The sequence below is a fragment of the Orcinus orca genome, chromosome 18 (assembly GCF_937001465.1).
Source record: "Orcinus orca chromosome 18, mOrcOrc1.1, whole genome shotgun sequence".
Lineage (NCBI taxonomy): Eukaryota > Metazoa > Chordata > Mammalia > Artiodactyla > Delphinidae > Orcinus > Orcinus orca.
The window spans coordinates 43,300,617-43,328,546 of record NC_064576.1 but is presented as its reverse complement, the minus strand read 5'-3'; the positions used below and the strand labels follow the sequence as shown (position 1 = coordinate 43,328,546).

Genomic DNA, 27,930 nt, shown 5'->3' with positions numbered 1-27,930 from the left:
AAGAAAACACAAGTGAACTGAATTTTATCAAACGTGTACTGAAATAACTACTACTGTGATTTCAATTTACAAGAGTATCAGACAAATTAAACAGTTTATTATTTTAATGATTATGAAAATGGAAAAAAAATACCCCCTAGAGAAGAGCAATTCAGCATTGATGACTACCCAGAGAATTAGGCACATATACTCTTTTCCATTCTAATTAAATGGAAAATGCCCATAGGTCACCCAAAATAAAAGCTGTTCTTTAATAATATTTAAAAAAATAACAGTACCTGCTAATGTTAAAAAGTGATAATACTAATATATTATTTTGCATAAATATTAAAAATTTATTTATCCAAAAATTTATTATGAAATTTCAATATTCTAACCATTAAGCAAATGGCACACATGTTAATTTAATATTTCCTAAATATACATCAAATTTTCCAATTCAAATCCTGAAAAATTGGAGGAAATTTTATTTACTTTCTATATGATCAATTTAAATTAATGAAAACAATTCAGAAATTTCTATTATCAGAATTATTTGTTAGTCTTTTGTCACTTAACCTCATCAAGTGGAATTCATCAGGTGGGTACATTACTTTCTGTCTTTTTTGAACCAAACAATAGTTTATGAAATATTAGTGAGCTTTTTTTTAACCTTTGTTAATTTGAAGTTGTGTTTACTCTAACATTTTCTACCCACTGTTAGCTTCCTTACCAGACCAATACAAATCAACTTAGAATTAATTTTTTCACAATTTCCAAAGATGATAGTGAATGATCACATGATGCAATACTAAAATGTGTATGTACCTTACTTTCTCAGATTTGTATTGCCTAAAAGACTTTCAAGACCAGCACTCTAATATTTTGCCCGTGGAATCTGAGGTTCTGAGAATTAAAGACTATTTTATGTAATATTTTTATTTTAATAACTTATAGATACATTTAAAATGGAATTTAGGAATCCTAACTCTCAAATGACAGTTTTTCCATCTATGAGAACAAGCTTTCCAACAAAAATATTATCTTTTGACTCTCATTTAGCACAAGTTGAAATATAAACTGTCATCATGACACCAGAGCAGAAATGACAACACAGATACTGAATATGTCAATTTTTTTGTGTTATAGTTCAAGTGTAATGCTAGATAATTTAAATCACAAAGACTAGTTTTATTGTAATTCAAAGAAAAAGTTTTCCTGACCAATTAAGTAATATTTTATTATCTATAAATGTTTTCCTTGAAATTTATGATCATATAATTATTTACTGAGTTTCTCAATGTTCATTACAACCATCTTAATAAATATATTCATATAATTTACTTCTGTATATAAATACTGTCTTTAAATGTATTTTATTGCATAATTAATGAAATTAATACAATCATGTTTATATTTTTAAACTACCAATTGTACTTTTTAAATATATAATCTGTGTATGTCTATATTGATTAACATTTTCAGTAGTCATGACGTCTATTTTATGATTTATTTAGTAGTAAGATACACTGGTATAACACTAAATGCTTTAGACATATTATCTCCTTAAATGTTTTACTACATACATATTGTTATACTGTAGATATTTAGTTTATACATGAGGAAATTGAAACTTAGTTAAATTACCCAAAGTCAAGTATAGTAGAAAAGGTATGAAATAGAATACTACATGCAAAATATTTAATAATTTTTTTCAAAATGCATTTAAATTTTGATCATTAAAATTCTAACAGTCTTCTTATCATTGTTTCACATGCTCTGTTTTTCTTTGGTCATAAATTAATTAAAGAACAGTATTCTGAGAATGTTATTGTGATATTTTAAATATTTCAGGTATACTTCTGAGGACTCATTTTTTCACTAAAAACCTACCTTTATTTGGCGTGGAATAATAAATTGATAAATAGATGTTTAAATAATCAAATTTAATTATTAATTTTAAAGCAAAATATTTCTTTTTTTTCTAAAGAACTTAAAATAAATAAATAAATATAATGGCACCTGACTGAAAAACAGCTTTTAAAAATAGATACCATATACATCTTAGTCTATCACTAAAGTCTTCTGGTGTGGTTTCAAGGACATGGCTACATATATGTTTCCCATTTCCCTGGTGTAAATAGGTGTTGAAATTACACTTAATTTCAACACCTGTGGCGGGGAGGTGGTTGGGGAGAGTTAATCAGTGACAAACAAAAAGTGAAAATAGAAGAGAAGATAGATTAAAAGTTAATATTTTCATTATTTATTTTAAAATTGTCATATATTGTACTATAGAATTCCTGACCAGTACATCTACATTTAAAGGTATATTTATTTCCTTAAAATATTTTAAATATTATTTCACATAAAAGTTATTTGATAGACTATGTTAAGGAGATCATCAATTGCTTGTTTTTTATTTCCACATGGCTATTAATAAAATACAGTTACTGAGGTTATACATTATTATTGTGGTAGTTTTGAAAAAATCAAATCCTTCACAATTCCATGGTTAACACTTTTATTTTTCTTCTAGTACTTCAGGCAGCCTAGAGTTATATATTATTCAATACTTAGGCAGATTAAATACACATTAAACATATGTAAAAGGATGAAACATGTGATCTTGAAGACTAAAATATCCCATATTTCCCACAGGATAAAGTGGCAAATGTTGAGGCTGAAATTATAAAATTACTAAAACAACAACAAAAACATGGTGTGTTTTCTATGATTAAGCCTTCTTATTACCTCTACATTTGGTTTCTGAAATATTTTCTAAGATTTGCTCTAGACTAGCATTTCCCAGCATTTTGTCCTGTATAGTATTAATAGTATTTAAAGGTATTTATCACAAAAGTGTTTCATGTTAAAAAAAAATTATAAACCCATCTTACCTTGTGCCCCTTTTAAAATTTTGCAATACAGATTGTCACAGTAATTTCTTAATAAAGAAATTCACTTAATTCTAACTCATGGAATCACTGATTTTTCTGAAGAGCACTTATCTCAAGTAAAGGCTATTGATGTCTCATGGAAAGAATGGTCTACTGAACACAGTAGGGAAGCACTGTTCTGGGTGGTTTTATTTTCTAAAGATTTGGAATTCTTAATGGTAAAGGTTAATAAACACTGGATTTTCATTTAGAGTAAATTATCCTTAATTAAAGGTGTTCTAAAGTGTGCTTATATTTAAAGAAGTTGGCTTTCTTCCACTTCTATGAGTCTGTCTACCACAAAGTAACCTGCAAAACTGGCTTTGCTGAACTGGAAAAGCAGCATATTCAGTGAATTCAATAAGTTGACTTATAAAGACCTGGAAATAGAGTCATAAGTAATAATGAGTGTGTTATTCTCGACTCAGTCAGCTGTGGGGATTTTTCAAACCATTAAACAACTTCCCAATTTGCTACAAATTCAGCATAAGTGCTGCACTATTTTCAAAAGGAGGCTAAGAATAAGAGATGGCAAATATATGGTAAGAATTTAAGGAGTGATGAATATTTAATCACAATGAACACCTGATATCTGGTTTCAGGGAGTAGTCACTCATAATATTCATCTATTATAACAATAAAAGATGTAACTTGATTCTGACCATGAGTTTTCACCTCATGCTAATATACATTCGTGTTAATGTTTATCTCAGAATATCCCAAATATATATATATATATATATATATAATTAGTCAGATAAATAGGCTATGTCTGAAATATAAAGATCTGTTTAAATGATAAATGTCCATTTCATCTGATTGATCAATATTTTAGGAGAATGGAATGGCATTTTGTTCTGATCTCATGTCCAGAAATGAAGCCTAGACATGTGTTTTCTTTTTAAATAACGTCTCAACCGCTATTGCCTTCTTACTCCATGTGTCCCCAAGCTTTTTTTTTTTTTGTAAATATACGTTTTCTTTAAAAAGTTCTCAGTCTCCTTTCCCTGTTTATTATCATTGTCTTTAGATTATGCCATATCATTTTTTGAAAGGACTCTATGTTAATTACATAACTCCAGTGACATCTTTCCCCACCTGTATCTATTCCTCACAATGCTTTCAGAGTGAATTTTTTTAAACACAAATTTAGTTATAATGTTCATTGGCTTTGGAACACACACATCAGATACTTATACACTATACAATATTCATAGCATTACATTCTTTGTTACAATCTTCTTTCCTATAGTTATTAATCTACTTGTAGAAAGCAATGGGATTTTTAAAAATTGTTTTCTAGTTTAGCACATGACAAGACTTCTAACCTCTACATCCATAGCCTGAACTTCATACTCAGACATGCATGTGTTTGACTAACTACCTGCTTTACCATTAAAAAGTCAACTTGGGGTTGACTCTCCTATGAGGCACTTCCTTGACCATTTCTATCCATTTTTGGAGATGGGTGCTCCTCTTATTGTTCTTTGTTTTGTTTTGTTTTTAAAGGAGGGCGCTCAGGCTTTATTTTTTTAATAAATTTATTTATTTATTGGCTGTGTTGGGTCTTTTTTTTTTTTTTTTTTTTTTTGCTGCCACAGGCTTTTTCTAGTTGTGGTGAGCAGGGGCTACTCTTCGTTGCAGTGCGTGGGCTACTAATTGCAGTGGCTTCTCATTGCAGAGCACGGGTTCTAGGCATGTGGCTTCAGTAGCTGTGGAACGTGGGCTGAATAGTTGTGGCTCATGGGCTCTAGAGTGCAGGATCAGTAGTTGTTGTGCATGGGCTTAGTTGCTCCGTGGCATGTGGGATTCTCCCAGACCAGGGCTGGAACTCATGTCCCCTGGACAGAAGGGCAGGCGGATTCTTAACCACTGTGCCACCAGGGAAGTCCCTATAGTACCCTGTTTTAACTCCATTCCTAGCACTGGTAAAATTTTATTTATTTTATTTTTTAAAATATTTATTTAATTTATTTTTTTGGCTGCATTGGATCTTAGTTGCAGCATATGGGATCTTTCATTGTGGTGCACAAGCTTCTCTCTAGTTGCGGTGTACAGATTTTCTCTCTCTAGTTGTGGCATGAGGGCTCCAGGGTGCATGGACTCAGTAGTTGTGGCATGAGGGCTTGCCCTGCAGCATGTGGGATCTTAGTTTCCCAACCAGTGATGGAACCCATGTCCCTTGGATTGGAAGGCAGATTCTTTACCACTGGACCACCAGGGAAATCCTGGTAAAATTTTATTCAGATTATTTAGAGGTATGTGTTTACATGGCCTAATCTACTATAAGTTCCTTAAGATCTTATCCTCAATATTTGACACACGTTGGGTACCTAATAACTGTCTCTTGCAATGTAAAGGATTTAAAAAAAAATAGTTGTTCATCAATGTCTATTATAGTCAAATTTTAAACAGACTACTCAGAACTTTACTAGTCTTTATCTTCTGGGTGTGACATTTTTCTTGAAACAATAAATTTATCTGAAAAATTAAACTCAAACTTTTATGTTAAACTATGATAAAATATTGGAAAACATACAAAACACAAATGAAGTATGACAATTCACCATGATGAATGCTAAAGTCAACTAAAATTTTGTCAATTTGAAATTATTTTGGTATATTGTGCAGGAATTTCAGTTTTTATTTTTTATTTTTTTGTGTGTATATATATATGTATAGGTATACATTTATGTACAAATATATATAAATCAATGCATATATTCATATATATATTTACATATGAAAAGAACATATATATTTAATATTTTTCTTATTAATCTAACATTTTCTTTTAGAGTATTTTGTCAGTTGAGTACTTTAATAGCACAGCATATCATGCTCTACAATTCCTTTTAGAAGAATAGAAGTGAAGCCTTTTTCTCCTTGCTGTGACTGGACAGTTTTCACATCCTCAACAAGGCTATGTTCTTTGCATGTGTAAAGTTCCCAGAGTAACAAAAAAATGTCAGAAAAAGAATGCTATTGTTTCAGAAAAAGAATGCTTTTTTAAAAAAATAACATTGACTCAAGATGAGTTATTGATGATTGAGTCAATAACATTGACTCAAGATGGGTGTTTCATGACTTTGTCCTTTGACTGAAACAAATATAAATGTAAATAACTGTATTGTTCATTAAGTCGTTTTGACTATTAAGTTGAGGTGAATGCAAAATATCAAATAAAGATGTCCTGAGAGGAATCGGCATGGAAAGGCAATTCCAATGCTGTAAGAACAAATGAATGTGGGTGTTTGTTTGCATCATTCAACAGATGTGGAGTGTGGGTATTTGCATTGTCAAAGTGACGGCTGAAACAAAATCAGATAATTCATTCATTCAGGACTTCCTCAATGATAAAGATTATTTTATTTAGGAATCACGAAATGTGATAAACATCATAACTTCAAATATAAAAGCGGTCTTGCAAGTTGAAGTAGTTTTTTTACCAACATGAAAAATGCAAAATTTGTCACCTCTTAGGGCTTTTTCATGAACTTTCTTTATAGAATTCATTCAAACCCAAATTTTCCCAACAGAGAATAATGAGGTAAATGAAATATGTTTTCAGTACTTAACATTTTGCTTGCATCTGTCTATCCTTCTTCTAATACTCTCTTCTTCCTCTATTCCGCAGCACTCAGCATCCCTCATATTTATAGTTTTCTACCCTTCTGTTTGCTTTCTAGGCTGAGCCTTGGGTTTGGATTTTTCCTAAAATTTTGTTTTCCCTAGTTAAATGTAATCACGAAATCCCATTCTTTCAGTTTTTCTGAGGATTGGTTGGAATATATGACAGAAAAATAAAACACAAATAAAAAGAAAAATTACAGTATGAAGAAAATTGCAACACAATTGCATAAGAGCAATTAATAAGTGCCATGTACCTGATAGCAAGTTCTTAAGAAATTCCACAATAATAGAAAAAAACATTTTATCAATTAAATTGCAAAACTGGAAATAATCTTTAAAGGTAGCTGACAATATATATAGAATAAAACAAGTAAAATATGACAATAATTTGCTTAGATTTTTGTTATCCAAGTACATTAGTTGGCTTGGTCTGCCATAACAAAATACTGTGGACTATGTGGCTTAAATAGCAGAAATTTATTTTGTCACAGTTCTGAAAGGTATAAATACAAGATCAAGGTACCAGAAAATGTAATTCCTAGTGATGTCTCTTCCTGGCTTGCAGACAGTCAGTCTTCTTCTTGCTGTGTTCCCCCATGGCCTTTTCTCTGCTGGGAGGTGGTGGGGTGGAGGGAGGGTGCACGTGCTCTGCTCTGGTGTATCTTCCTCTCTTATATGGACATAAGGACAACAGATATCTCTGGTTAGGGCCCCAACATTATGACTTCATTTAACCTTAATTATCTTCTTAAAGGCCCTGCCTTCAACTGCAGTCATTTAGAGGTTTAGGGCTTCAACATATGAATTTCGATAAGACACAATTTATTCCATAACACCAAGTATAAAAACTCACTTTGTATTGAGCTTATGCTTATACTTACCTTAATGAGTTGTGATAACCTGATGGTCATAAGGAATATTTAATGACAACAAAATTAACGTTAACACATGCCAACTCAATTGTCAAAATAGCAACTGTTAAAAGATTAACTCGTTTGTGAAAATCTACATTTGAATGAAAGGACCTTGAAGCATTTTTTATATATCTTAAGTGTAAGCATTAAAGAATATGCTCTACCACCTAATGATGCCCTGAGCATTTTGGTAAAATGGAACCTTGGAATCCCAAATTCAAGATTTTATTCTTGGGTCTACCTCTTTTCTAATATTTGGCTTCCTTTTTTGTGAAAACATTGAAATTTTATATACATATATATTATATAATTCATATATATAAATACCAAATTTCCTCTGTCCACCTCAATTTTTCCCCTCCAGTCACAACTTGTATGTAATTTGTTTCTCTATCAAGTTACCTAGAAATATTTTTTTTTTTTTTTTTTTTTTTGCGGTACACGGGCCTCTCACTGTTGTGGCCTCTCCCGTTGCGGATCACAGGCTCCAGACGCGCAGGCTCAGTAGCCATGGCTCACGGGCCCAGCCGCTCCGCGGCATGTGGGATCTTCCCGGACCGGGGCACGAACCCATGTCCCCTGCATCGGCAGGCGGACTCTCAACCACTGCGCCACCAGGGAAGCCCCCTAGAAATATTTATTATCTTCTTACATGATATATGTTCAAAGATTATGTATGGCCCTGTAGGAGAGCAAACTTTGCCACCCCAATGAGGTTTCTCTTTGGCATGAAGATTAACGTAGGCTGATTTTTTTTTTTTTTTTTTTTTTTTTTTGCGGTATGTGGTCCTCTCACTGCTGTGGCCTCTCCCTTTGAGGAGCACAGGCTCTGGACGTGCAGGCTCAGCGGCCATGGCTCATGGGCCTAGCTGTTCCGTGGCATGAGGGATCTTCCCGGACTGGGGCACGAACCCGTGTCCCCTGCATCGGCAGGTGGACACTCAACCACTGTGCCACCAGGGAAGCCCCTAGGCTGATTATTTTTAAGGTCCAAAAGAATCTTTGACCTTCCCACTAACTGCCTAAAGAATGTACTAGAAAGAGGATCTGTTCCAGGAAGGGAGTCACCACCACATATAACTATAGTATGAACTAGGTGTGTAGACAGGGAAGCACCTAGCAAAGACTGATTGTTAAAATTTCTCTCTGTGTCCCATAGTCTCTGCATAGCCCAGAAAACATTTATTTACCAAACATTTGCTTTTCTATCTCTATGTGAATTGCCTGCCTCCTCTTTGAAACACCAAACCACAACCTCAAATATCCTCTTCTGTCTTTAGCTGAAGGTGATGTTTAAGGTGAGGGCTTCAGCCATTTTGGTGAGCTAGTTTTCCTGGGTTTCTCCCATGTATGTATATTACTAAACTTTTGTTTGATTTTCTCCTGTTAATCTAAGTTTAATTCTTAGACCAGCCAGAAGAACCTAGTAGGGTAGAGGAAAATTTCTTCTTCCCCAATAGCTCCTTCTTTTGAATCAAATATGTGATAGTTTGTATGAAAAAATAATAATATTCATTGCTTACTCCTTCAATTATTTGCTCTCTTCTTTATCTTCTCTTTTAAGGCAAGATAAGAAGTTATCTTGACCAAATATGAAATCATAAACTTCTTTGTAACATGCTGAATGGATATGTATTAGGAGAAAACCATTGAAGCTATTTTCAAACTGATAAAATTTATCAACAGATAAATTGAAACATTAGCAAAATGTGGGTAGATATAAAAAGCATTCATCTATAAGAATTTAGAAACAATACCATAAGAAGGTAGAGAGATTAAAGCAGGGAAACTTAAACTTCCCTAGAAGATAATCTGGACACTAAAACTTGAAAACAATTTATTCCATCTTGGCTCATGAGGTGATTTCACTTATTTGTCAAGATACAATAAAGCAATGTAGAGAGTAGTACATGGAATAATATTTAATGGCTTGTATTACTTTCAGAAATAGTTTAGAACTGCTATTAAGAAACATCTTTTCTCTCCCCGGAATTTTAGTATTCTCTATGTATTTTTATTAGAATTCTCTATATGGATGAGATTACCCACAAGGTATAAGAAACTGACTAGAATTTATAAACTATGCACCCCCCATGAATATCATAGAAGAAAAGCTAGCTTATACTTTGCTAAATTTCACTACTTCCTTTCAATTAAGAATTCTATTAGTAAGTTTTTTTCAAACAATGTAATTCTGAATGACAATATAATTCTGAAACAATGTAATTATCCAATTAGAATCATATAGGAATTAATATATTTCAAAAATCTGATAAAAATGAATTTGTTTTACATTATATATCTTGTTTTAGGTTCTCTCTAAATTTTAAAATTAGTAAAACTTGAATAATAATTTTAAATAATGTTACGTGATTTAAATATATATGAAATATTTTCACATACTTGATCACATATAATGCTTTGAGGAATGTAAAAAAGACATTATCCACATTTTATATATGAAGGATTAAAATTCATGAAATTTTGCTCATTTTTCACCCTTGGCAATGAGGTATCTATCTTTATCAATTCAGTTTAAGGAAGAATTACTATTGTAAATATTCCTTTACCACATAACAATTGGTTAATCACATCTTCCTGTTTCCTAGAGCACTTTGTTTTATGTATTTATTAGTAACACTTTACTAATAGTAGAAGAGTTTTAGTTATATTCTTACAGCTACATCTCTTTTTCTTTGCAATTTATGATGCCTTGCAGCTCAGAAAAGAATTCTATTTATGATTATGTTCCTAAGACAGTGCCTCTAAAACAGTATGAACATGATGAGTGTTTATTGCATCAGTTAATTAATTGTATTCTCCTGGAGGTCAGAAGTAATCATTTTAACTCATATTTCTACAAAGAAAGAAGTTATTTAATTTTTATAACTGATTTCTTCTTGTTTTTAAGCTTCTATTCCTCCTGATGGCAGAATAATTTATACTTAATAGTTAGAAAAAATAGAAAGTTAGAAAAAAATTGTATGGTTCACAACTATGACTTTCAGGTGACTACTCAGTAAATTCGGAATCCAAAGTCCTTATTAGGGTTGTCTCTTCCTTCTCAAGGGTCTCACCCCAATCTTCCTCCTCCCTCAGATGATGCCTTTTGAAGGAGGACACTCAAATGTGTTTACAATGACAGAGATGCTTCTCTTCCCCACACTGTCATCTGGGTCCTGAGATTCTCAACTTTCAAATATACAGTACAGGATTAAGTACAGTCACCATGCTGTACATTACATCCCCAGGACTTACTTATTTCACAACTGGAAGTTTGTAGCTTTGACCATCTTCATCCATTTCTCCCACCTCCCCCGCTTGCCTCTGGCAACCACCGACGTGTTATATGGATCTACATGTTCATTTTTTATTTGTTTTTTGGGTTTTTTTATATCCCACATATAAGTGAGATCATACAGTATTTCTCTTTTTTCTCTGTCTGATTTATTTCTCTTAACATAATGCTCTCAAGATCTGTCCATGTTGTCACAAACGGCAGGATTTTTTTCTTTTATAAGACTGAATTAAATATATATATATATATATATATATATTCATTCGAGTTAGTGCTTTCACTTCCTTTGGACAAATGCCCAGAAATGGAATTTCTCTGAATCTGGTGAATATCACTTTAAACAACTCTCTTCCAGTATGTATCTATACATTAAACTGATTAATGTAACTTCTTGCAATGACTTGCTACTGTTATGCAAGTCCAAGAGGGTTATCTGTAAAGAACAGAAAGGTAAGTAGTTTAATGATTCCTGTTTTGAAAAAGTTAACCAACTGAAAACTGGACTGTTGGATAAAAATCTATCAGTCTTCTCAACACAGCTTAATACACTTCTGCTAAACTGTAAGTACTAGAAAATACTGTAATGACCATATGCTCCATTCTATTATACATTCTATTATAAATTATATTATAGGTTACTCCATTCTAATACAAATTCTGTTATAAATTATTTAAGTTAGGATTTGATGTATTACTTTCTACATACCCTAAAATGTCTGGCATTGGGTTTGACACATTTCAATTATTTTAATGCCTTTAGTACTAAGATTAATAAGCTTCTATTTTCCCTTGTCCCTGAAGCTTGTTCAGTCAGGATGTTTGAACAACTCATTTCATATCCAAACTTTAGAAATTTTACAGAGTGTATGCCCAGTGGAATTAGCTTTACTTGGGAGAATTATTTTAATCCCTTATTGACTGACTTGCAAGATGCATCCACCTTGATGTTTTCACAGGAACTTATTTCACTGATGATGATCAAAGGATGTATGTTGGGCTTTGATCAGAGTAAGTCTAAAGAAACCTGGAAATCTGCAAATATGCGGTGATTAAAATTCTCTCTCCGTCTTCTCTTAGTGAAATGAGGAAAGTAAAATACTGACTGATATAATTAGTGTGAGAGAAAAGAGAATGTTTTTATTTAAAGGTAATTGAGATAGGGCTAAACAAAAATTTAATACCAGGTTCACATTATTATTGAAATTGGGAAAGCCAGTTTTCCAAATAATAAATGAATGCAATCTCTTCAGTTACTTAAGGTATTTACCTCTTCTGGATATAGTGTCTGGCCACTTGGAGATATACCTCTCTCAAGGAAGGTGTACTTGAGGATGACCCTTATACTTAGTGCGTTGCACTTCTTATTCCTGGTTAGTCTGGGGGTGTTGTGTTACCTCTTAACTCAGAGAAATTTCTTATAAGAGAGCTTACAGAAATACAGGATAACACTGGATATCACAATTAATTTTAATCTTTCGGTAGCATTTTACTTATCACAGAATGGTTTGAATTGATATTATGATTTGAGAACCCCATTTGGCTATAATACAGTTCACCAAATTCAGAAAATAATAGCTAGTATTGAAATGTAATTAATGTTATATTAGTAAAACTATCCAACTAGTAACAATTAAATATTTAAAGATTATCTTTTCTTTAGGAGATTGATCTTTTTAGTCCTGGTATTGATGTTTTTAGTACTGGTAACTAGCAGATACATGAGTTTTGCAAGAAAAGGTGATCCACAAATTTCATGTAAATTATTACTTGGAAGATGGTCCACACCAGGGAAGGTTTATAATAGAGACTAGGCACATAGGAGCATGCTAGATATCTTTAGAAAGGAAGGGGGAGTTTAGAAAAAGGAAGCATCAAGACAAATACAAATATCTATTTATGATTTTGTTCTAAGAAAATATAAATATTATTGGTGTATCAAAATATTTATTAAAAACTTTGATAATGTTCTCAGATATAATATCTCTGAAAATAAATGCTGGGGCTTATGCATCTCTCTGTCATGAAGGCTATAACACACATAGCCCAATACATATTTAACATATTGAAAGTTATTACTACATGCAGCTCAAAGGTTAAGAATGCCTTCAGTTAATCCAGTGCTACAGATTATGCAAATCTCTTTCATAGGTGTCATGGTGTCCTCAAAAAGCACAAATGTACAATTTCCATTCTTCTCAATATGAGTCTGATTCCTCACTGAGATGGCAAAGATGGCTTACCAATTACTGTGATCTGTGTTTCTCAGTCAGAAATGTTTTTGTGGAAAATCTAAAAGAAGCATAAATACAAACAATGGCTTCCCATGATGAATCTGCACACATTTGAACACATTCATTTTCAATTATCCTCCTGCAAAATATGATCACAAATAACAGAATTTTATAAAGATATATTCCTACTAATTTCACCTTTAAAATTCAAATAAATGCAGTTAATATTTAAGAATGAGATACATATGAAACCATACAAGCAAGATAAAAGCAGTATATTTTTTCTACTGGTGACTACAAAGTGTAAACAATACAGTACTAAATCATGAATTAAGGAAATTAGAGATCAAGTTTAAGTCCTAAGGATATTGATTTATATACAAAAAGACATAAACTTTTTACACAGGGTAAAGCAACTATTCTCACCTAAGAGTCAGATAGTACAAAGATTTAAAATCACATTAAAGATGCAATAAAGAAATTGTTCACATGGGGGATAGTAAATAGAATAGCCTTGTCAAAGTAGAAAATTAGTCTGGAGGTACAAAGAGAAATGAGCCTGAACTAGGTGCTTAAAGTTACATTAGGAAATACTTTCAATTGTAATGCAAGACATTAAAACAAGATATCAAGCCAGTAAATTTTGAATGTATATGTTTCAGGACAGTATGTGGGAGTAGTATTAATTCTGTATGTGATTGCTTGTACCACATATAAGAATTCAAATTATGAATCTTTCTCAAAAACTCAGAAAAGAGCTAATAAGACTGTCAACCAGAGAAGTGGCTTTTGGAAAGGAAAGGGAATAGTGGACTGGAAGAGTCTTAGGCAATATTATAATAATCAATAATATTTGTTGACGCTTTGGATGTAGAGTTGAATGAAAAGATAAGAAACTTTGCTAAATAGAATTTTCAATGGATCAGTATTTCAGGAAGGAAGACAAATTTGAGGACTAATTATTTATTGATACCATATTTTCCAAAATATTTTGAATCAGCTTAAACAGAAATATCTTATAATAGAAGTACAGGTAAAGAAATACCCTAAACAATCAATAAAAAGTAGAAGGCTTAAGCCAATACAGAAAGAAGAGTGATAATGGGAAAGTTCAGATTTAAATATGTGAATTTGAATTGTCAGTGGAACATTCAAGTTTAATGCTTCTTAGTTAAGTGTCAAAATCACCTTACCATAATGTCCAAGATCCCAAATTATTTGTGTAATGGAATTTTGCTATTGACCATGACTGAAAATTAGCAAACCATCAGCTGGGTCTGAGATAAATCATTTAGAAATACAGATATTTGGTTGGTTGTTAAGCAAAGATAATTTTGAAGCACCATAAATATTTGTGAATATTTTTAATTTATATAAGTTCGGATGTGATATTCAATATATTTCTGCCTATACATTGTATATTTTCAAATTTCAATACTGAATATATTATTTAAAATAAATTAATAGATATTCTAATCATAGTAAATGATCAATAACTTAAACAGTTATTAAACAATTCCTAGGAAACCCTCTTAGTTGTTTTCAAGAAGAAGTGCCAGACATGTTCCCTGATTTCCTATAAGTTTATGACTTAGCATGACTATGAATCCCTTAAGTGACTATACAGATGGCAATTGATTAAAGTCTGATATGACCAATAAAAAAAAATTATGCCAACTGTGGCCTGAGTAATAGGTAAGTCCTCCTGGAAGTATTGATAATAGGACTTAAACTGGACTCTGAAGATTGGATCATATTTTAATTGAAGCCCCAGAGGGAAAAGCATTATGAATATCACTTTCTTTAAAGGCATAATCTGTTCAGATGAGAGGAAAGAGATCAGAAGAGCTAAATTATGAAATACAGAATAATGTGCACTAAGGTATTGGGGAAAGTGACTGAATAGCTAAAATGAAGTTATAGAATTTATGGCGTGCTAGTCTGAGGCTGTTGAATAATGTCGTGCAAACAATAAGGAAATAATACATGGTTTTGAATATAGCCTAGACAAAGTAAATTAACGAAGGTGTTCTAAGAAGGGAGAGGAGGGTGGGTTTGAGTAGAATAGATTAGTGGTAAGAGAGATTGCAGGTATCCAGGATCTATTATAGCACCCAGTACAAAATAGGTGCTAACTAAATATTTGCTAAATGAATGAATGAATCCATGCATGCATGCAAGGTCCAGAGCCTACTTAGGATGCAATAAAATTTGTCAGGTTGGAGGTGATGTTCATGCAGGGCACAGGATCACTTATTTCAGTATTAGAAATTCTGAGCTTTCAAACCACCTACAGAACTCCAAACCCATATTAAATAAATATAAGTTAATCATAAATTATAAATGCATGAAACCCATTTCACTTATCGGTAATAAGAACTGTCATTTGAGTTAATATTATGAGCTCTACTTGTTTTGATTATGTCATTATTCTTCTCTATTTGTACCGTCAGCTTAGCCAATTATTTTTCTTCTCAAGGCAATCAAATATTTCTGTATTCAGAATAAAATTAATGAACCTGCTCCTCACTTCATAGATGGTTTCTTCCAAATAACTGGAGAAGGAATCTTTCTGCTATATCATTCATATGTATCAGATGTAAGCTTTAGCATGTCAGTAATTTGTGTTTCCCTTTTGACATGATAGGGCTGAAAGAGAACATAAAAACCTCTGTTTGTCTACTTTTCTCACGTATTTAAAAATAAAAATAATGTCCTCACACACTTTAGCCAGAATCGTCAGTATGCCAGCAAAAAGAACAAGAAGATATTTCAGTCTCTTAAAATTTCATGATTCTATTCTTTGTCAAAATTCTTTTCAACTGATGTTAATGGGATTTTAGGGGTAAGATGCAGGTCTATCTATTCATATAGATGAGTATTTTTCAGTGTGCAGACAGATGTTCTGGCCACGGTTGAGCTACTTACTGTTGCATAAACTTAGACCATTCCAGTTGCAAGCAGATACTGAAATAATAACTGATGAAGGACTACAAAAAATCGGTGAATCAACTAATTTGCATGGCAAACTTTTGAGCATAATTGTCCAATTCCCTCTCTATAGTCTTTGAAAGTCTATCAGAAAAGGTGGAAATATATAGAAAACCTCCCTAGGCATAAGACAACTTATGTTTTCCCTTGAGAAGTGGGACAGCCCTACCTATGAGTTTATTTATTGTGTCGCCACAAAGTTCTGTCATAACTGAACTCTCTCCTTTGACCAGCACCTCCACTGACTTAAATAGGCTCAAGTTTCAAGGTCACACTCAGTGTGACTACTAAGTATTTGTTTCCCTGTAGAATGTCTTAGAAACTGCTTAATAAAAACAACTGAAAATATTTTATGTGTATCCCCTATTTATAAGACATTGAAGTAGAAAATCACTTTTCCTGGTGTTTACAGTATATGATAATATTCATCTTATTTATTTTTTCAAGCAGAAAACTTGAAAGACTATGTATGAAACTGTCACTTCTTTTCTAAGGACTGTCACTTCTAATAGTAAACAATTTTGTTTTATAGATTCAAATTCTGTGAGTCGATTATTTTAGCACAACACCCAATAGCAAAACAACAGTTTCAAATATTATGAAATAATATGAGGTATATGAAATTTTGTCACTCTCTTATGAATGTGAGAATGTTTTCATAACTTTGATTGCCCAAGGATATAGTCTTAGAAGACTCAATACATTCTTTGGTCCATAATAAGTTTAGACATCTTTCTTTAACTGTTTATTCAATATTGCATTCCATTTTCCAATGGACACTTTAACCAGATAAAAGGTACAGAAAGATGTGTTTGCAATGCTTCGTACATATTCTGTTAGTTACCGTGCCTTTCAGCTTATGTCTTCATTCAGGCAATATTACTCTTACTTAAGGAATACCTTAGAATATAGTTTATTTTCTTCTCAGCCACTAACATTATATATAATTAGATTTTTTTGACTCTTACTGCAAAATTAGAGTTGTGTGCCCTCTTTGTAATAAGAGTAGGTTGTGCAGCACAAATTTGTGCATTTGATTTTGTTTACTTATAAAAGAAATGTTACAGTGTTACAATTTAAGGTAGTATTTATACATGCAAGTTGCTGCAGAGAATCATGACAGATTCTAGCCAAGAGAGTATTGTCTTTGACACATTAAGGTAATTATAGAGAAAGGAGACAATTATTTGAATGTTTTCTTATTTGGAGGTTGGAAAACCAATGTAAAATCTGGATACTTGAATAGTACATTTTATTTTAATGAAGCAATATTTTCAGAATCATAATTTCCAATTTATAGCAAGCATTTGAAATAAATTCATATAAATATTCTTGGAAAATGAAGTTTGAGTAGTGTCTAGGTGTAAGCACACAGGATTAAAAAACATTAAATATATTTTTAACACCTTTATTGGAGTATAATTGCTTTACAGTGGTGTGTTAGTTTCTGCTTTATAACAAAGTGAATCAACTATATATATACATATATCCCCATATCCCCTCCCTCTTGTGTCTCCCTCCCGCCCTCCCTATCCCATCCCTCTAGGTGGTCACAAAGCTCCGAGTTGATTTCCCTGTGCTATGTGGCTGCTTCCCACTACCTATCTACTTTATGTTTGGTAGTGTATATATGTTCATGCCACTCTCTCACTTCATCGCAGCTTAAATTTCCTCCTCCCCGTGTCAAGTCCATTCTCTACATCTGCGTCTTTATTCCTGTTCTGCCCATAAGTTCTTCAGAACCATTTTTTTTCTAGGTTCCATATATATGTGTTAGCATACAGTATTTGTTTTTCTCCTTCTGACTTACTTCACTCTGTATGACAGACTCCAGGACCATCCACCTCACTACAAATATCTCCATTTCATTTCTTTTTATGGTAATGTAATATTCTATTGTATATATGTGCCACATCTTCTTAATCCATTCACCTGTCGATGGACATTTAGGTTGCTTCCTTGTCCTGGCTATTGTAAATAGAGCTGCCATGAACATTGTGGTACATGACCCTTTGAATTATGGTTTTCTCAGGGTACATGCCCAGTAGTGGAATAGCTGGGTCATATGGTGGTTCTATTTTTAGTTTTTTAAGGAACTTCCATATTGTTCTCCATAGTGGCTGTATCAATTTACATTCCCACCAAAGGTGCAAGAGGGTTCCCTTTTCTGCACACCCTCTCCAGCATTTATTGTTTGTAGATTTTTGATGATGGCCATTCTCCGGTGTGAGGTGATACCACATTGCAGTTTTGATTTGCATTTCTCTAATGATTAGTGATGTTGAGCATCCTTTCAAGTGTTTGTTGGCAATCTGTGAATCTTCTTGGGAAAAATGTCTATTTAGGTCTTCTGCCAATTTTTTGGATTGGTTGTTTGTTTTTTTGATATTGAGCTGCATGAGCTGCTTGTATATTTTGGAGATTAATCCTTTGTCAGTTGCTTCATTTGCAAATATTTTCTCCCATTCTGAGAGTTGTCTTTTCACCTTGTTTATGGTTTCCTTTGCTGTGCAAAAGATTTGAAGTTTCATTAGGTCCCATTTTTCATTTTTTTTTAAATTTCCATTTCTCTAGGAGGTGGGTCAAAAAGGATCTTGTTGTGATGTATGTCATAGAGTGTTCTGCCTATGTTTTCCTCTAAGAGTTTTATAGACTCTGGTCTTACATTTAGGTCTTTAATCCATTTTGAGTTTATATTTTTGTATGGTCATAGGAAGTGGAGTGTTCTAATTTCATTCTTTTACATGTAGCTGTCCAGTTTTCCCAGCACCACTTATTGAAGAGGCTGTCTTTCCTCCACTGTATATTCTTGCCTCCTTTATCAAAGATAAGGTGACTATATGTGCATGGGTTTATCTTTGTGCTTTCTATCCTGTTCCATTGATCTATATGTCTGTTTTTGTGCCACTACTATACTGTCTTGATTACTGTAGCTTTGTAGTATAATCTGAAGTGAGGGTGTCTGATTCCTCCAGCTCCATTTTTTTTTCTCAAGACTGCTTTGACTATTCAGGGTCTTTTTTGTGTCCATAAATATTGTGAAATATTTAGTTCTGGTTCTGTGAAAAATGTCATTGGTAGTTTGACAGGGATTGAATTGAATCTGTAGATAGTTTTGGGTAGTATAGCCATTTCCAAAATACTTATTCTTCCAACCCAAGAACATGGTATATCTCTCTCTGTGTTTGTATCATCTTTAATTCCTTCCTCAGTGTTTTATAGTTTTCTGCATTCAGGTCTTTTGTCTCCTTAGGTAGGTTTATTCCTAGGTATATTATTCTTTTTGTTGCAGTGGTAAATAGGAGTGTTTCCTTAATTTCTCTTTCAGATTTTTCATTATTAGTGTTTAGGAATGCAACAGATTTCTGTGCATTAATTTTGTATCCTGCTACTCTACCAAATTCATTGATTAGCTCTAGCAGTTTTCTGGTAGCATCTTTAGGATTCTCTATGTATAGTATCATGTCATCTGCAAACAGTGACAGTTTTAGTTCTTCTTTTCTGATTTGGATTCCTTTTATTTCTTTTTCTCCTCTGATTACTGTGGCTATAACATCCAAAACTATGCTGAATAATAGTGGTGAGAGTGGACAGCCTTGTTTTGTTCCTGATCTTAGTGGAAATGTTTTCAGTTTTTCACCACTCAGAATGATGTTGGCTGTGCGTTTGACATATATGGCCTTTATTATTTTGAGGTTAGTTCTCTCTATGCCTACTTTCTGGAGAGTTCTTTTCATAAGTGGGTGCTGAATTTTGTCAAAAGCTTTTTCTGCATCTATTGAGATTATCATCTGGTTTTTACCCTTCAATTTGTCAATATAGAGTATCACATTGATTGATTTGAGTATATTGAAGAATCCTTGCACTTTTGGGATAAACCCCATTTGATCATGGTGTATGAGCCTTTTAATGTGCTGTTGGATTCTGTTTGCTAGTATTTTGTGGAGGATATTTCCATCTATGTTCATCTGTGATGTTGGCCGGTAACTTTCTTTGTTTGTGACATCTTTGTCTGGTGTTGGTATCAGGGTGATGGTGGCCTTGTAGAATGAATATGGGAGTGTTCCTTCCTCTGCTATATTTTGGAATCGTTTGAGAAGGATAAGTGTTACCTCTTCTCTAAATGATAGAATTCTCCTGTGAAGCCATCTGGTCCTGGGGTTTTGTTTGTTGGAGGAGTTTTAATCACAGTTTCAATTTCATTCCTTGTGATTGGTCTGTTCATATTTTCTATTTCTTCCTGGTTCAGTCTTGGAAGGTTGTGCTTTTCTAAGAATTTGTTTATTTGTCATTTATTTGTCATTGTTGTTTATTTGTTATTTATTCCAGGTTGTCCATTTTTTTGGCATATAGTTGCTTATAGTAATCTCTCATGATCCTTTGTATATCTGCATGTCAGTTGTTACTTCTCTTTTTTCATTTCTGTTTCTATTGATTTGAGTATTCTCCCTTTTTTTCTTGATGAGTGTGACTAATGGTTTAGCAATTTTGTTTATCTTCTCACAGAACCAACTTTTAGTTTTATTGATCTGTGCTATTGTTTGCTTCATTTCTTTGTCATTTATTTCTGATCTGATCTTTATGATTTCTTTCCATCTGGTAACTTTGAGGGGTTTTTTGTTCTTCTTTCTCTGACTGCTTTAGGTATACGGTTAGGGTTTTTACTTGAGATTATTCTTATTTCTTGAGGTAGGATTGTATTGCTATAAACTTCCCTCTTAGAATTGTTTTTGCTGCATCCCATAGGTTTTAGGTCATCATGTTTTCACTGTCATTTGTTTCTAGGTATTCTTTGATTTCCTCTTTAATTTCTTCAACAATCTCTTGGCTATTTAGTAGTATATTGTTTAGACTCCATGTGTTTGTATTTTTTATAGATTTTTCCCTGCTACTGTTATCTTGTCTCATAGCACTGCGGTCAGAAAAGATACTTGATACAATTTCAATTTTCTTAAATTAACCAAGGTTTAATTTGTGGCCCAAGGTATGATGTTTCCTGGAGAATGTTCTATGAGCACTAGAGAAGAATGTGTATTCTGTTGTTTTTGGATGGAATGTCCTATAAATATCAATTAAGTCCATCTTGCTTAATGTATCATTTAAAACTTGTGTTTCCTTATTTATTTTCATTTTGGATGATCTTTCCATTGGTGAAAGTGGAGTGTTAAACTCCCCTACTATGATTGTGTTACTGTCGATTTCCCCTTTTATGGCTGTTAGCATCTGCCTTATGTATTGAGGTGCTCCCATGTTGGGTGCATAAATATTTACAATTGTTATATCTTCTTCTTGGATTGATCCCTTGATCATTATGTAGTGCCCTTCTTTGTCTCTTGTAATGATCTTTATTTTAAAGTCTATTTTGTCTACAGTTTACAGTTGCTCCCAAAGTCCACTACCTCAATTTTAGGATGATTCATTTTCTATTCAGGTATTCCACAGATTCAGGTACATCAAGTTGATTGTGGAGATTTAATCCACTGCTCCTGAGGGATTTAATCCACTGCTCCTGAGGCTGCTGGGAGTAAGTTCCCTTTCTCTTCTTTGTTCACACAACTCCTGGAGTTCAGCTTTGGATTTGGCTCTCTTCTACATGTGGGTTGCCCTCTGGCATCTGTTCTTTGCCCAGACAGGAGGAGGGTTAAAGGAGCAGCTGATTAGAGGGCTCTGGCTCACTCAGGTCGGGGTGTGGGAGTGGTATGGAATGCGGGGTAAGCCTGCACAGCAGAGGCCCGCAGGATGTTACACCAGCCTGAGGTGTGCCATGTGTCCTTCTGGGGATATTGTCCATGCATCACAGGACCCTGGCAGTGGCGGGCTGCACAGGCTCCTGGGTGGGGAGGTGTGGATGGTGACCTGTACTTGCACACAGGCTTCTTGGTGGCTGCAACAGCAGCCTTAGCGTTTCACGCCCATCTCTGGTGTCCATGCTGATAGCCGTGGCTTGCACCCATCTCTGGAGCTCGTTTAGGCAGTGCTCTGAATGTCCTCTCCTTGTGCACCCTGAAACAATGGTCTTTTGCCTCTTAGGCAGTTCCAGACTTTTTCCCAGACTCCCTCCCGGCTAGCTGTGGCCCACTAGGCCCCTTCAGACTGTCTTCGCGCAGCCAACACTAGTCCTCTCCCTTGGACCTGACCTCCAAATCCTGAGCCTCAGCTCCCAGCCCCCACCCACCCCAGCAGGTGAGCAGAAAAACCTCTCAGGATGGTGAGTTCTGGTTGGCACTGATCCTCTTTGTGGGAATCTCTCCACTTTGTCCTCTGCATCCCTGTTGCTGCTCTCTCCTCCGTCAGTACGAAGCACCGCTTCCTGCCCAAATCCCCATCTCCGCCAGTGAAGGGGCTTCCTGGTGTGTGGAAAAATTTCCTCCTTCACAGCTAACTCTAAGAGATGCAGGTACCATCCCTATTCTTTTGTCTCTGTTTTTTCTTTTTCCCTACCCAGGTATGTGAGGAGTTTCTTGCCTTTTGGGAAGTCTGAGGTCTTTTGCCAGCGTTTAGTAGGTGTTCTGTAGGAGTTGTTCCACATATAGATGCATTTTTAATATATTTGTGGTGAGGAATTTGATCTCCACATCTTAGTGCTCTGCCATCTTAAAGGTCCTCCGCATTAAATATTTTTATGGTGCTAATATGTGGTTCAACTCCTCAAACCATTAACAATCAAAACTATTTGTATTTTAATAACAAATGTAATGGTCATTTGAAAGAAGTATTGTTTAAATAATTGTATTTCTTTTCATTTTTTCCTAATTAAAGTGAAGTTAGTGATAAAGCCAGTAAACTTTAAGAAGAATGTACAAAAATAAAGTAATAATGTTTAATATAAACAATTTCAAAGAACATCCTTATTCTAATTAAAAATTTATAACATTTCTGGCAACTGGAACTAACAAAGTTACTATTGAGTATTCTAGCTATTAAGGGATATATTATTCTAGTATTTTATGTTAGTCATTTCTGAATATCATACACAAGATTTGCATATATGTTTATTGACCCAGTTCTCTTCTGCCACGATAGGTTTACCCTACAACTTGATGGTCATTATTTACTCACAAAGATAAACTACCAATGTTATAGAGAGGTAGATCATATTTGCAAAGTGACTGCCTAGCTGACATGGATCCTCGGATGGATCAGCTTCCTAGAATTTTACAGTCTTAATCATTAATACACCCTATGCTGTCCTTCATATTAAGTCTAAGGATATTCTTATTTCTGACATATTTTCTACATGACAAAATATTCTGAAACATTATTTTGCACATAGTGAGATCTTTTCTTGAGGTTTAATGCACAATTAACTCATAGGGACATAGTCAATTTTTATCCCAAGCGTAAGAACATATCTAACTGAAGATATTGACAAACTTCCAAGGACATTTTTCTTGTAAACTAAGTTGTACTATAATTATCTTTGACTGGAAAGGGTATTAGTATATAATATCCTAAGAATAAAATCTGATTTATAGACAATTACTGTACAAATTCTTGTACATAAACATGACTATGTTTCAAAGTAGTATACCATTATTGAAACATATTGATATTTTTTCTAAGTGGAACAAGCAGAGGAACTGTTACAGTAGTTTAATTTTATTCAAAAATTTAAGAATGTAAAAAACAAAACTAACTTCCATTGTATAGTGAGGAGAAAAATTTGTGTTAATCTTGGATCATTGCAGAAAATCTAAAGATAGTCCAAGTTTAAAGGATAGCTTAACCATCTTATTATTCCGAACTTGTGCCTGAATTTGGGATGGAATAATCCTAAAAAATGTCAGGGGAGATGAAATACAGACACAAGTCATATAGTACTCATAAGTGAGAAATAGTTACAAGTAATAGTTTGAAAACACACAGTAATAAGTACAGAGATTATGAAGAATTCAATTTTTTTCAAAATAAATAACTTTTTCAAATGATTGGGTACACTAAAGTTAAGAAATTTTACAAAATGATTTGTTAATAAAATGGAAAATATCATTTAAGTACAGAATATCTGTCATTTTACAGAAATAAAGTATAAGTTTTAATTTTATATTGTATATCTTCCAGATCTTTTTTTTTTTTTTTTTTTTTTTTTGGCTTGCTATGAGCTGATTTTTATTGGGAGAAACAAGAAAAACAGGGCCACTGTCTTCAGAAGGCTCGAGTTAAATAAACCATGTGTTTCCTGAGTAAGGCATTCTCACATTTAGAAACTGTTCATCAGATTAGACAGTTGACATTTGGGGATGGCGGAACAGAGATACTAAACAGGGAGAAGTTGGTGGGTGTGGTTCCTGCCAGAGCAAACTTGGCAGCCTCCTGATGGGATGAAGGGGACCCAGGGGAGGAGTGCCAGCCCACCTTACTCATGAGCCCCAGGAAGTGTGGTTTGGATAGTTGGAGAGAGAATGAAGCAGAGATGCTTTAAACTCATTCAAAACCAACTTCACTGTCTTTCTAATGGTTGATCCTTCTGCTGACCTCTCTATGTAAAAGTTTGTGATCTGTTGGCTTCTTCTCTGTTTCTTAACCATTTATAATACGTGCAGACATGTGAGGCCCAGGTGGGCTTTGAAGAGGCCTGGAGAGGAGGTGTTTGCCCATAAATGGAGATTTTGAAACTTAAGACAAGCCTTACTCAAGACCAAGTGGACTGCCACACATGCAGTGAGGTCTAGGGAGTCTGATATCTAAGTTCTAGGTCTAAGGAGTTCTTTTTTTTTTTCTTTTTTTGAATTTGCATCTTTTTAAAATTTTTATTTTAAATTGGAGTATAACTGATTAGCAATGTTGTGTTAGTTTCAGGTATACAACAAAGTGATTCAGTTATAAATATATATGTATGTATTCTTTTTCAAGTTCTAGGATATACTTTAAAATAAATAACATGTAATATATTTTTATGCATACATCTATCAACATTGAGAAATTCATTTCCTTTTAGAAATTATTACTTGAAAGTATTTTAAACCTAGGCTCTCAGAGTTGACTCTGCTCTGATACTTTATTTTTACAGGATTCCATACATTTCTTTATAACTGTATATTATCCATAAACATTTTGAAATAGTCCTTATATACATTGTATGAGTGTTTAGAAATATATAAATATTTAGCTATCCAAAAAGATGATAAAATCAATGTTTTTAGCCTCAGCTTTATCATCAATGTATATATCATCTTACTGAATTTTAAAAACTATAATAGTTCCCTTAAGCAAACAAATGAGTTCGTTCCTGGCTTTTCATGGGTTGAGTCCTTGCCATGAAAGAAGGCGAGTCTTTCTTCTTTTTGTTGGCTCTACTATTGTCTCAGAGTATGAGAGCTCCCCCTCTGAGCCCCCAACTCTATTTCATTAAGGTTTCTATTCATTAATATCTTACAAGTAAAATAGTAGTCCCTTAAAAAAGAAAGAAATGGGTAGGAAGGCAACTAAAGTTTTAATATATAAGAAGAGAAGCATAAGCAAGACTTTAACTAAACATCTTCCCTTCTATATTCCAAAGTATCTGGTAATTCTAATATGTTATACTCCTTATTCAGCCTCAGAGCCATTCTGTTATCTTTCCCACGTCTTATATATATGAGTATCTTATGTGTTTTTATATTCTTTCTGACATCTCCACCAGTAATTTATTTATTACAATGGTTAAATAACTTTATTTAAGATTCAAATTATAGTGTTAAAATCAATTAATTATATGCTGCTATCATTTATTAATTTATTCACTCAATAAATTTGTGTACCAATGTGGTACAGTGTCTTATCAATGTAGACGAAAAGATCAGTGAGTCAATGTTAAATTTTCTACTTATTAATTTTGTAAATCCATATGATAGATTTAACTCACTTGAAGTAAAACAGGATTCATGAACAAAAGAAGAGAATGTGATACTGAAACAGTCAAGGAAAAAGAAAATCTAAAGAGGGACAGAGAGAGGAAAATTAAAGATACTTTGGTTACATTCAAAGAAATGTACAGAAAATAATTTGTAGAGATGATAACCTTCTGTAGTAAAAGGGAGACATAATAGAACTTAAAACTCTGGTCTCACTCTATTATTCCCTCAGGTGCTGCATTTTTGGTAAATTTTTTTTTAGTTTCATGGCTGGAAACTATTACTTTGTCTGATGTACAGCTTTTCAACTGCTTGCATAATTAAAAAGATGTTACGGGCATAAATTTTTATTTTTATTGAGATTTTTTTCGGTTTGAAAGGGATTTAAACTATACTTGGAACATCTTAAAGTAAATATGTGAATATTTATGATAGGCTTGTTAGGACTTAATTTGTTGAACTTTATTTTTTAATTTACTTCACCAGACATGTTTATGGCCAAATAGGCTACTATATTTGACTTGTGAACAGCTTTCTTGAAAAGGAAAGGGAATTGAAAATGTGATCTTTAGAAGTACCTTTATACTCTGTGTGGTAAAATGATAATAAATAATATGGAATCAAAAATAATATCCGTTCTGTTTCTCTTGGAAGCCATGCATTTTACTCATATTTATTTGTCAGTGTAATTAATTCTTATTATATTTTACATCCCTCTTCTACTTTTCATTTGATAGCTTATGCTCATCTCTATAAAAATCATTATTAACAGTGATTGTGCATTATTCACAGATATTGGCTGACCTAGAAAACCATACATTATTTAAGAATGATCTGGAATGTCAAAAGCTGATTCTGGAAGCAATGAAATACCATCTATTGCCAGAAAGAAGAACTTTAATGCAAAGTCCAAGAACTAAACCTAGAAAATCTACAGTTGGAACTCTGTATGCAGTGGGAGGAATGGATAACAACAAAGGTATTTAGTTCTAGATCTTTAGTAATACACACACTGTATCACACCATGACGTGGTTTTATGGTTGTAACCTGTGTAATACCAACAAACTTCACAGAATCACAGCTTTATTCATTAAGATTTAAGATTTAGGGAAAAGTTAAGACACCTCTCAGTTTTCCATTTTTTCAATCTGTAGTTGCTGCTTCTGCTTCTTACTCATCTTTAAATGTTTTATCTCATGCATTATGTACAAGACTTCATATGAAATGAAAAAGAGATTAAAAGTACCTAGAAAACACGGGCCAAATAATTTGTTGGATATATTGAAACATGTATTTCTATTCTAAGTAAAGGAAATGTAATCTGCCAGCCACATGCTTGCTGAGAGTAATATTATGAAGGAGCGAGTCTCTGCTTTTGAGGGGTTTAGAATCTCATACAGAAGCCAGACAAAGAAGTAGACAATTATAAATGGGTGTACTGACTATGGCAGGTATCATTTACAAATTTAAATTTTTTTTTACCATTTTTACTCTTACAAGGAAGTGAATGATTTAAGACCAAATACATACATTCGAAGGTTTTGTTCTTACTTTTCTATAGTTAGTGGGAAAATCTCCATGAATGTTTGTTCTCTTTAGCCTTTTTTATGTGTCTTAATTTTCCTGAACAAGTACACAAGACAAATAATGTAAGTGTCCTATGTTTGCGTCTAATAGGTGACATAATTATCCATAATACATTTATTATACATGTACAAAATACAGTTGGCAAACATAGAGTATGACCACATATTCAAGCTCTGTTAAAGGAACTCTGTTGTTAAAGAATCAGGAGGAAGCAACAGAACTTACCTCAACTACTGTGAAGTGAGATCCCAAAATAGGAGGCAAAGGGAAACAATTCAGGTAATCAATAGAGAACAACACACATTTCCCATTTTTTATTTGCCAAGAAGATATCTGTGGCTATAAAATGATTTTCACTAGTTTAATTTTTTGAAGATTTACTCCTATTTGCTGGGCTATGGATTTCTAGTGATTATCAGATTAAACGAGCATTAAAATATTAACATATATATTCAAGAGCTTAACTATTAGTTAAAAAGGGTAAATGACTTGACACTTTAAGAACTAAGGAAATGGCATCAATC

General features: G+C 33.3%; 1 protein-coding gene across 1 annotated transcript in view; it reads left to right on the top strand.

Annotated features, from left to right (window-relative positions):
* The window catches only part of KLHL1 (kelch like family member 1), a 229,288-nt gene that overhangs the window by 104,682 nt on the left and 96,676 nt on the right, over window positions 1-27,930 (top strand). Inside the window, exon 5 of the mRNA XM_004282153.3 lies at window positions 26,611-26,797. Within this exon, the coding sequence (XP_004282201.2) occupies window positions 26,611-26,797 (187 nt within the window). The remainder of the gene's footprint in view (window positions 1-26,610; window positions 26,798-27,930) is intronic.